At 39.6% G+C, this 12,400-nt stretch overlaps 1 protein-coding gene across 2 annotated transcripts in view; it reads left to right on the top strand.

Annotated features, from left to right (window-relative positions):
- Positions 1-12,400, top strand: part of Ak9 (adenylate kinase 9) — a 144,134-nt gene that overhangs the window by 117,637 nt on the left and 14,097 nt on the right. For both annotated transcript variants that reach the window (XM_048424988.3, XM_048424987.3), the window contains exons 31-32: positions 2,464-2,682; positions 4,395-4,608. In XM_048424988.3, the coding sequence (XP_048280945.3) occupies positions 2,464-2,682; positions 4,395-4,608 (433 nt within the window). The remainder of the gene's footprint in view (positions 1-2,463; positions 2,683-4,394; positions 4,609-12,400) is intronic.

Raw genomic sequence — 12,400 nt, 5'->3', positions numbered from 1 at the left:
ATCAGGTCACAACTGCAGAGAGAGCTTTCCTCTTCCCAGAATTCTCCTGTTCTCATTGACCCACCTTTACTTCCTGTCTGATTGTTCCGCCTACACTTCCTTCCTTGCTACGGGCCAATCAGCATTTATTTAAAATATAATTGACAGAATACAGATCATAATCCCATACCATTTCTCCCTTTAAAAAAAAAAAACAAGAATTCTGAATCTAATATCCTTTGTTTAGCTTTTCTCCTGACCATTAGCCATAACAACTTGCAACCAACATTCCAAACAAAGGAAAATATCCATAATTTATTTTGGGGGAATGTGGATGTAGTTCTCCAGGCTACTTCCTGCTGGTTGGGGGGACTGATAATCTTATGGGGACCTAAAGAAAATTTAGAATTATGATCAAGTCCTGACTGGAGTATCCTGTGAGGCTTGATCATCTCAGGCAGCAGTCATGAATCTGTTCTGGACGTAGAACTCTGACATCTGGGCCATCTGTTCCTACCAGAGATTTCTCAAGTGGTCTTTCTTGATCAAACCTAATTTTTTTTAACTCAGAATGAATCCACAGCCTCTCATTTCCTGTAGAAACAAAAGCAAATCCTCTTCTCCAAAGTAACTTACCTTTTGATTTCAATTTTGAAGTAAAGGTATTTTCAAAATATCTACCTTTGATTAGTTCAGCAGCATTTATAAATAATTATCTCTTAGCAGTTGTTGCTCTTTCCACAGAATTCATACAATTCAAAGAGAACATAGTAACACACACTATCAAGATTCTCTGTGTATTTTTCATCCTTACATGGCTTTATTTTAACCTCTATTTCTTTTATTTTCACTTTTAATTTTTGACTTTTTGAGACAGGTTCTCTGTGTATCTTAGGCTGTCCCGGAACTCTCTCTGTAGACCAGGCTGTCCTTGAACTCACAGAGATCTGTCTGCCTCTCCCTCCCAAGTGTTGGGATTAAAGGTATGTGCCACCATACCCAACTACTCTCTTTCTTTTTTATTTTAAGGGCATTAACCTTTAGCTTGCATATATTTTTAACACACTGTAAACCATTTAGAGGTTTTCTTTGTCTTTGAATCTCTCTATACTGTATCTCTCTCTCTTTTTCTGACCACATGAGTCTTTAATTTGCCGAGCAATATGGGTAGGATTAAAGCCGTAACTTTGATGGCTGGATCCAGTCCATTCCTTAGCTTTCTGAAATTCCAGCCTCATGGCGAAGGTACCAGTTGTAGCATGTTTATTGCCACAACTCTATGGCCCTTCAAGAAACCTGCCACCAAGCAAGCTGCAGCATTCTGCTCACAAAGCACACTCAAATGCTCTGTGGTCGTACCTCCTGCCTGAAAGAGTCAGAGTTTGTGCTGGCAGGACAGCCCAGAAAGCCAGCATTTTAAAACAGCACAGCTTTTTTCCTGTTATGGCTGAAAACCAAAAAGCATGTGGTCAGCTTTTCATTGACACCATTTAAGCGTTTTGTGACAGGACCTCATAAAAGAGCTGCAAGGTTTTGCAGCTGAAGCTGTCAGGCAGCCTCTCTTAAATGAGAACACTTGCCTCTATCAAGCAGACCCCACCTGAGAAAATGTTGCTATCAATAAGCTGTCCTTAACTCTATTCTTTTCTGTCTAAAATTACTTCCCTAGCTTTTTAGGCTTTATGTGGATGCAGTTGCCCCACATTGGGTGCCATTTGTCATAAGGGAGCAGACCACTTGTTTGTCCATTCACCGAGCTAGCTTACACACAAAATAATCACACAGAAACTGTATTAATTAAAACACTGCTTGGCTTTAAAGCTAACACTTTTAGCTTTAAAAAGCTAAAACACTTTTTAGCTCTAGCTTCTTAAAAAGAGGGTGTGGGACCATGATCTGTATTCTGTCCATTATATTTTAAATAAATGCTGATTTTCCAGTAGCCAGGCAGGAAGTATAGGTGGAACAACCAGACAGGAAGTAGAGGTGGATCAATGAGAACAGGAGAACTCTAGAAAGAGGACACAGTCCTGGCCCAAATCACAGAAGAAGCAAGATGTGACATGCCTCGCTGAAAAAGGTACTGAGCCACATGGCTAACACAGATAAGAATAAGGGACTGATATAAGTTTTAAGAGTTAATAAGAAGCCTGAGCTAATGGGCCAATTAGTTTATAGTTAATGTAGACCTCTGTGTGATTTCTTTGAGACTTAACAATTGTGGGAACTGGGCAGGACAGAAAACTCAGTCAAAAGTGTCTTAGTTTTTGTGATATTTCAAAAGAATATTTCAGGGCAGCAGGCCCTTTGTCACAGACCAAGAGCAGCATGGACACCTCCCAGGTCAAGATGGGTTTATCTCCCTATGGACAGCCCCTTGTAAAGCTAAAAGATACTTGCCTTACATGATTATGTAGTTATCAGCTGTGTATATGCTGTAATGGAAACACTAAATATATCAGGCTTTATCATTTTTCTTACCAGGAAGAATTTGAGAAGGTTCTGGTACCAATAATTACAGTTAATGGAGCTAGGAAACTTCACATTGTGCAATATGTGTTGAACTTGAAATTGAAGCCCCTTGTGGAAAACCGTGCAAGCATTTTCGAGAAGTGTTATTCAGTGTCTCCACACCTTGCTTATAAAATGCTGGCCTTCACCTACAAATACATAAGCTCATTTGGCTACTGGGACCCTGTAAAGGTAATGTCAGACAATTTGTCTGAAAACCATCATGCTTGTTTAAGTTGTTTAGGAAGACATAGTCGTTTTGAAAAGTTGTAAATATTGTATAATGCAATTATAAAAATTTGGGGGGAGTTAAAATGGATTCATCTACCTTTCATCTTTGCTTTTGATTAAAAAAAATACATAACATGGAACTTACACTCTGTGCCCCGCTGCCCCAAAAGTCTGTAGCCCTAGCATTTACTCCCAGTCAGCCAGGAATTGCATTCCAGTCTAAGAAAGAAGGCCAATGCTGATGATATTATTGATGAATCACTATTCTGCTTGCCTCTCAAAGGGAAGCAGTGTGACTGTCTTAGTGAAGAGACACTATGACCACCACAGCCCTCATAAGGGAAAGATTTAGTTGGGGCTGACTTACAGTTCAGAGATTTAGTCCATTATGTTCATGGCAGACATGGTGCTGGAGAAGGAGCTGAGGTCTACAGGCAGCAGAAGGAGTCTGTGTCACACTGGGCATAGCCTGGGCACTGGAGACCTCAAAGCCTACCCTCAATACTGACACACTTCCTCCAGCAAGATCACACCTACTCAAACAAAGCCACACTTCCTAATAGTGCCACTCCCTATGAGGGCCATTTTCTTTTAAAGCACCACAGGGAGTAAACTATTTTACACCTACTCTGCCATATTCAGAAAAGATGGTGCTTAACTCTCTGATACTGTAAAAAGATCTTCAGACCTAATGTCAGTGAGTTATGCACTCTTCCTACCCCATTCCATACCCACGCCTTAGGCTGTCTTTGGTGAGTGTTTCACATTTCGTGGCTGTTGTCTATGGTGTGATGGGATTTTGTTTGTACAAAAATGTGGAAGAACTCTGTCTGAACTAAAAGATAACCTGGCAGAGCCACCTGTATTGCCCACGTCTGATACTGCAGTAAAACTTGAGACAGGGCAGGTTAACCAATGTAATTTATTTTCTAGTAGTTCTAAAGTACTAAGTACCATCTAAGTACTAACCAGGCCCAATCCTGCTTAGCTTCAAGATCAGGCATACTCAGGGTGGTATTGCCATAGCCCAATAGTTGTAAAGGTAAGAAGTGTTTCTAAAGGTTTTCATCGAGGTGTTGACAGATGGTCTCCCCTGCCTTGCCTAGCAGTTGGCTGCCTTCTCGTAGGGTCCTCGTGTGGGACTTTCTCTGCGTATGCTCATTTGTGTTTCTGTCTCCTGTTATAAGACCCCCCCCCATCCTATTGCTTGTCCTTTTGCCCTCGTTGACCTTCCTTGTCCCCATTAAGGTCCTCTCTCCACATTCAGTCACATTGGCAATAAGAGTTTCAAGATAAAGGGACTGTACGGGAGAGAGGCAATGCAATCCACAATGCCATTTTAGAAGTGGGTCTGTTTGTCAGGATAAATGAGTTTGTGAATGAGTGTAACAATCTCATACCCTCGGTCAAAAACAGTCAATAAAACATGAGTCATTATGTAGGAAGAAGAACTGTAATTGTCATAAACTAAAACCAGCTAGAAACATTACATGGACGAGATATGATATGAAATAACCTGCGCTTTGTATACAGTTGCTTTGTTAATGTTTAAATTTAGAGGTTTTCTCATTATGTAATAAATATTATGTTCTTATACTTTACAATTTTTTCAGATATATTGAAGGAAATGCTTTACAAATTAAATCTAACTTGTGAATTCAATCCTATTGCAGCTAAGCGAAGGAGAGACGATCAAGCCTGTTGAGAATGTAGAGAACCCTCTTATCCCTGTCATCCATCGTCAGTATATTTATTTTTTATCTAGTAAACAAACCAAAGAAAAATTTATGATGAACCCAATCAAATACATCCGGCAACCCAAACCCAAAGCTTCTATGCCTGTCAGAATTATGATTGTGGGGCCTCCCAAGTCAGGGAAAACTACAGGTGAGTGAGTCTGTCTTTGCTCTCTCAAGCATCAAGGGAGTTCTGAAACCCAAGTCCCCAGGAGCCAGCCATAAAGTCCAGGGGTTTCCATGGTGCCTGTGCTAATCTGCATCCCCACCAACAATATAGAAAAAGCTTCCTTTTTCTCTATATCTTTACTAGAATTTATTTTTTAAAAAAATAATAATTATTAAGGCTGGATTGAGACAAAATCTCAATATAAAAATTGCTAGTTGCAAGTATTTTATGAAGGACTCTTCTATGTCATCAAGGATGTTGGTCTATAATTTTTATTTTGTTATTTTTTCTTGTTTTTATTAGGTTTTGTACAGGGCAATATTAGCTTCACATAGTGAATTTATAAGGGTTTTTTCTCTTTTCATTTGAGGAAATACTTTGAGAATAACTTGCATCAACTATTTTTTAAAGCTTAAAATAATTTTTAAGCATGGATCCAGTACTGGGCTTTTCTTCTTTGGAAATTTTTTTATTACTACTTTAGTCCCATTCTTGGTTGTTGATTTATTTTGGTTTTCCATTGCCTCTTGATTAAAATTTGGTAGTTTATATGTGTCCAGGAATTCATCCATTTCATCTAGATTTTCTAACTCACTGATGTGTGCAGGGGCTTTTGGGAACTCCGTGACCAGCAAAGAGGTGATCCGTGGGAGGCAAAAAGGTAGCTCAGTTCAACACATTAGTAGATGGTGTTAGTTCAGACTTCTGGAGTCTGACCCCAAGCAGTCTGTCTTAGGTATGGTTAACCATAGCACAATGTGGTGAAAACTTATTATGGTGATAATTAACTCAATACTGTGTGCACAACAATGATTACAGAGATCTCTTTGAGAAAGAAAGTAAGCAAATACAGATCAGACTTGACTCGAATGAAACTCATTGTAAAGTCCATGAAGGTGGGTTCTAAAGATGGACTTGAATAAGACAAGCTTATGATAAGGGTCTGGGGGAGGATCTCGTGTGGTCTCCAGCCACATAGATAGTGTAAAAGTCACCACATCTGCTCCCAGCTTCTGGTCAGATAGCAGGTTATACAAGGAATAACCCTGTGTGTTTAACATTCAGGGTCCCCTAGTGCTTATCCGTGACCTAAAGACCTCCATGCCCACTACGAACATACAGATTTTCAAAATGCTCCCAATTGTCCTATGAATTACAGGGGATCTGTTGGAGTATCCAGCTTCATTCCTGGTTTTATTTAGGTTTCTCCATCTTCTGCTTGCTTTATCTAAGGTTTGTCATTTTGTTTATCTTTTGGAAGGACCGACTCTTTGTTTCACTAATGCTCTGTGCTGTTTAGTTTCTATTTTGTTTTTTTCTGCCTTGGTGTTTTGTTATTTCCTTCCATCTGCTCGTTATGGCTTTCATTTATTCTTAGTTTTTTAAGAGTGAGATACACATTAGGTTTATCCATTGATATCTCTGGCTTTAAAGTGTAAACACTGTAGTAGGAGGCTGCACGTTCATGTCTGGCCACTTAGACCCAAAATAACCACACAGAAATCATATTATTTAAATCACTGCTTGGACAATTGCTACGGACTGGCTCAGGGGAGCCACTCAGACCGTGGGGGAACAGGACGAAGGACAGAAGATTTCAGGATACGGCGGAGGAAATTGACAGACAGTCACTCTCAATATGATTTGAAAATGCTGCTGCGATTTTACTTTTTCAGTGCGAGGCTTTTATATTTTTACAAACAAAGAACTTGGCAAAGGCATACATCATCAGATCATTAAAAAAAGCATAAAACAGTTTACAAAAAGAATCTTTGAAAATGCTTTGACTTGGGCACAAGGACTTTCGCCCAGTCTGTACCAGGCGGCTGGCCGGGCTAAGTGACCTTGTGCTCAGAATATCTTGGGGTGTGAGAGGAGAAGGCCACTATCTTCCTGGGAAAACTTTCTGCTAGGAAATTTTAAAGACATGATCTCAAACTTGTCTGAAACTGGTCTCATACCATAAATCTCAACTTTCTTCCCTCCCCAACTCTCAGGGTCAGATGCTGTAATTAGCCTAGGTTATTCTGGCCATAATGAAGGCTTCATAGGCCTCCTGCACGTATTTCTCAGGCAAACATCTAATGTTGCTGCAGCTGTTTTCCTACAGAAGGCTTCTAAGGTTTCTCCTGATAAGAGCAACTCCTTTTGCTCCACATCATTAAGGAATTATTTTAACGATGACTTCCCTATTTCCAGAACTGGCTATTTCCTTAAAGGCTTTAATGATTAATGGGGCAAAACTCGAAAATGTCCTCAGCAGTCTTGTTTGTATCCGCAACTGACTGGAATAGTCTGATCTGTTAGCAATATGCAAGGATCACAAAGAACACAAAGACAAAGAAAAGGACACACATATGGCTTACAAGGACAGCCAGGTCGAGTCAGTACAAATGGCGACTCAGGTGGCATTACACCACAACTGATTGCCAAGGGACAGCCTGGAACTCAGCTCCGAGGAGCACAGATTCCAATCCTCCGGCAACACCTGCCCATCCAGTCAGCATTTCTGCTACACTGGCAAGACAGCCGTGGATGTAGCAGACAATCACTTAAGTATATTGCTAGCTAGCTCTTACATCTAGAATTAACCTATTTCCATTATATTATATTTTACCACGAGGTTTGTGACCTACCGGCAAGGTTCCAGCTGGCAGCTTGAGTCTTTCTCCTCTGGTGGCTACATGGCTTCTCCTGACTCTGCCTTATTTCTCCCAGCATTCAGTTTAGTTTTTCCCGCCTATCTCTGTTGTGCCCTATCACAGGCCAATGCAGCTTCTTTATTCATTAACCAATAAAAGCAACACTTATACAGAAAGACTTTCCACATCGAAACACTCACAGCTACAAGTTTTCCTTATGGTATTGATTTTTTATGGTTTGGTTTTTTTTTTCCATTTCCCACAGATCCTGGTGGTTGCATTTCCAACATTTGTTGCATTTCCAACAATGTGACTCTACAATCTTTTCCTGTTTCCCCTTTGGTTCTTTCAGTGGTACCATTTTCATTAGAAACGTGACTGATCTCCAAGTGTTTGTATAATTCATGTAGCCATTCTTCCTGTGATTTCTAATGTTTTCCCTTCTGACCGGAGACACTGGGAGTTATATCAGTTTGCAATTGCTAGAAGTTACATTGCAGTCTCATGCACATTCTATTTTGGAAAAACTTCCATGTGTTAAAAAAGAATATATACAATGCTTCAGTTGGTGTCTGTTACATACATCTGCCTTGTAACAGTGATTTTCAACCTGTGGGTTGCAACACCATTGGGGAATACATATCAGATATTTACATTATATTTCATAACAGTAGAAAAATTACAGTTGTAAAGTAGCAACAAAAAATAATTTTATGGTTGGGGATTGTCTTAGGGTTTCTATTGCTGTGAAGAGACACCATAACCACAGCAGCTCTTATAAAGGAAATCATTTAACTGGGGTTTCCTTACAGTTTCAGAGGTTTAGTCCACTATCATCATTGTGGGACACATGACAGCATGCAAGCAGACATGGTGCTGGAGAAGAAGCTGAGAGTTCTACATCTCGATCTGCAGGCAGCAGGCAGAAAACTGACTTGAGCTTCTGAGACCTCAAAGGCTGCTCCCACTGTGACACATTTCCTCCAGCAAGTCCATGCCTACTCCAACAAAACCACACCTCCAAATAGAGTTACTTCGTATGGGGTCACACAACACAAGGAACTGTATTAAAGGGTCACAGCATTAGGAAGGTTGAAAACCATTGATCTACAGTATACTTTAACCCTGGTGTTATTTTGTTGACATTTTTTTCTACATGCTCTATTGGTGACAGTGAGCTACTGAAGTGACCCACTATTGTTGCATTGGGCCGATTATTATTGCATTTCACTTTATGTCCCATAGTGTTGACTTATGGAAGTGGGTGCTCTGATGTTATGCACATCATGGTATCTTCCTGACAGATTGTTCCCTGCTAGTCACTTTCTTATCACCATGTCAAATACTTGGCATACCTCACACCCCAAACATTCAGTAACTTCCCAAAACAGTGCCAGCAGCTGGCGACCAAATATTCAATACATGAGTGTATTGGTGACATTTCACATTTAAATCACATTAGTCCTTTTATTTTTTAAAAAATAGTTATTTGAGAATTTAATGCAGTGTGCGTTGGTCACATTCAGATCCACTACCCACCCAACTTAGCGCTGTTGTGGGTTATCCACCAGAGAAGACTATGGGTTTCGGACATGAGTTTAAGTCAGTAGAAAGACTTCATTAGCCAGTCTTTGTTTTCATTTTGGCTGGTGGGGATGTCTATGTGCTGAATTTTAGGGCCTGAATGGCTCTTCCATTGTGAAATCAGTTGAGCTTAAGATCTGTGGCCTATTAAGTGAATAACGTTCTTTTTATCAATATGACATAACCGTTGTCTCTTCTAACTAATTTGGCTTGAGTTCTGTTTGGTCAGATATGAATATAGTTATTCTTGCTTGCTTTCATATTTCTTTGCTTAGAATATTATTTTCTATCCTTTCACTTCCCGTCTAAGTACACCTTGGCTGGTGAGAGTGAGTTTCTTGCAGGCAGCAAAATGTTAGGACTTGTTTTAAGTTCAGTCAGTCAACCTATGCCTTTGAAAGGCATGTGTTGCTCCTGTCCTGCTTTGTTTCCATTCTAATTGTTTCGAATAGTCTGTCTCCATTTCTGCCTTATTTGTGCTACGTTGGGATGCTTTCCTGAATTGGCAGTATTTGATTTGTTCCTAATTCTCAGTTGCTGATCTACTCTTCATGTGAAGTCGATTCTTTCCTGCCCCTGACAATCGTGATCATCCCATCCAACTCCTCCACTATCAGGGACTCCCTCATTCATGCTTATCTTAGGAGCTCTTTATTTCTTTCTATTGTAGAGGATGATTTGGTTGGGTACAATAATCTATTTTCTTTCAAGGTGTGAAGTTATTCACCGAAACCCTCCTGGTCTTTGGAGTTTCTTCTGAGAAACATTTATGTGTGACTTGGCACTTCTCTCATAAAGATTTTAATATTCTTTCTTTGTTCTGTACTTGAATTATAATGTTTAATTATAATTTTTGTTCTGATTATGTCAAGCTGGGATTCTGTCTTCTATAATTAGCCATCTCTATCTTTCCCAAGACTTGACAAATTTCCCATCATTATTTCACTGATGGGTTTTCTGGGCCTGTATTTCCCCTTTGTACTGATTAAACTCTTTAAATGCCCTATGGATCTGAAGTGTCTTGTCTAGTCTTTCTTAATTTTCTTTGTCTAGTCTTTCTTAATTTTCTTTATTGTTCTCTGAATATAATAATTCACCAATTTCAGTTTTCAAGCCCTGGTATTCTTCCACTTAAGTTAAGTTGTTGCTGATGCTTCCAGTCATTCCTTTTAAATTTGATTTATTGAGATTTGCACTTCCAAGATTTTCAATTGGTTATTTTCTAGCATATCTCCCTTCCCCCCTAATGAATTTATCTTTCATATTCTTTGTTGTCTTCCTTAATTCACCCATTTATTGGTATCCTTTTTAATTTATTGATGTTTTAAACGTCATTCTTTTACATTCTTTGTTCAGGGATCGGGGGAGTTGCCTCAATGGATAAAGTGCCTGCCTTGCAGGCATGGGACTTGAGATGAAGTTCCAGAACCCATCTGAAAAATCAGATATGATGGTGTACATTTTGTAATCCCAGCATAGAGAGGCAGTGACAGACAGATCCCCAAGGCTCCCTGGCCAAGCAGTCTTGCCTACTTGAAAAGGTCTGGGCCAGTGAAAGATCCTGCTTCAAAAGACACACACACACGCACTTTCATGTGCACACACACGCATACACACACAGAGAAGGTGGGGAGGAAGAGGGAGAGAGAATCTGAAGAATGACATGAAACATATGAGATCCTCTGACCTTTACACACACACACACACACACACACACACACACACACACATGCTCATGCGCTTGTACATATATCCCTGTATATACACACAGAGAGACACACACACACAAATAAATGGTAAATAAATTTAATTTAAATTTTTTAAAATTTAGTTTTCTAAGTTTTAAATTTCTTAACATGACAAAAGAGTTGTATTCTAAATGTTTACAAGACAATGGTATTTACCAAGCACAACAGAATGTACTCATCTGAAATAAAATTCCATCCCAGGGCTAAAAACATAGACAACAATCTGACTCCTCACCTCTCTGTTGAAATGGAAAGTAACTTTTAACACTATGCCTAATTTTGAAAGTACATTTAGTTTTAGAACTTGAGCAGATTTGGTTCCAGAGTTTGTAGGAAAACTGAGGTTCAGGATCTGGGATTTTACCTGCTCCTTGGGAACAGTCACCATAAACTCCTCTCTCAGCCAAAGACCTCTACCTCTCTAGTCAATGGCCTCTATCTATTATATTCAATGACCTCTATCTCTCTATTCAAAGACCTCTATCTCTCAATCCAAAGACCTCTATCTCTCTATTCAGTGACCTCTATCTCTCTATTCAGTGACCTCTATCTGTCTATTCAATGACCTCTATATATTATATTCAATGACCTCGAGCTCTCTATTCAATAACCTTTATCTATTCTATTCAATGACCCATATGTATTCAATGATCTATTTATCATAGTGGGTTTTGGTTCCTCTCAACTATAAAGTTAGTCAATTTTTCATGCCACCTAAACATCAAATAAACTCACAGGGAAAAATTCTTTCTCCTCTTATGTAATAAGAAGGCTGCTTGTTTGTTTCCCAGCCACCCAGACTCCTGAAATAACCACACAGAAACTGTATTAATTAAATCACTTGATCCTTTAGCTCTAACTTCTTATTGACTAGCTTTTACATTTTAATTTAACCCATTTCCATTATTTTATTTTTTAATATTTATTTTTATTTATTATGTATACAGTATTCTGTGTGCGTGTATGCCTGCAGGCCAGAAGAGGGCACTAGACCTCATTACAGATGGTTGTGAACCATTGTGTGGTTGCTGGGAAATGAACTCAGAACCTTTGGAAGAACAGGCAATGCCCTTAACCGTTGAGTCATCTCTCCAGCCCCCCATGATTTTATATTTTACCACAAGGCTTATGGCCTACCCACAAGGTTCCAGCATGTCTGTCTCTGGCAGCAGCGCCATGGCTTCTCCCTGACTCTGCCTTCTTCCTCCCAGCATTCAGTTTACCCCACCCCAGTTCTGCTCTACCCCCCAAAACAGCTTCTTTCTTAACCAATGGTATTCACAGTATACAGAGGGGAATCCTACATCACTCCTAAGCTTTAAGCCTCTATTAAAATGTAAAGTAAGGGTCTAGAGAATGGCTCAGCAGTTAAGAGCACTGATTGCCCTTCTGGAGGACCTGGGTTTGATTCTAGACACACACATGGCAACTCACAGTCATCTATAACTCCAGTCCCAGGGCATCTGGAACCTTTTCCTGACCTCTACAGGTGCTGCACACACATGGTGCAACAACACACATACAGGCAAAGCACCCATACATGTAAAATAAATGTTAACTAAATGAAACAAAATGTAAAATATGCTGTTGTGACTTTTAAAAACTATTTCCTAGTATTGAGACCCATGATCGATTAGGGTTTGCTCTCTTCATTGCAGTGTGTAATCTACAGACGGACTGGGGAATGGTGTAAGCCAGTCAGGAGGCTTGTTACATTGGTTTTAATTTATTTTATGTATATATGAATGCTCTATCTGCATGTATGACTTTATGTCAGAAGAGGGCACCAGATCCCACTAT

The sequence above is a fragment of the Myodes glareolus genome, chromosome 1 (assembly GCF_982192425.1).
Source record: "Myodes glareolus chromosome 1, mMyoGla1.1, whole genome shotgun sequence".
Classification (NCBI taxonomy): Eukaryota; Metazoa; Chordata; class Mammalia; order Rodentia; family Cricetidae; genus Myodes; species Myodes glareolus.
The sequence above is the reverse complement of the archived record's forward strand: the minus strand, read 5'-3'. Positions and strand labels throughout refer to the sequence as shown.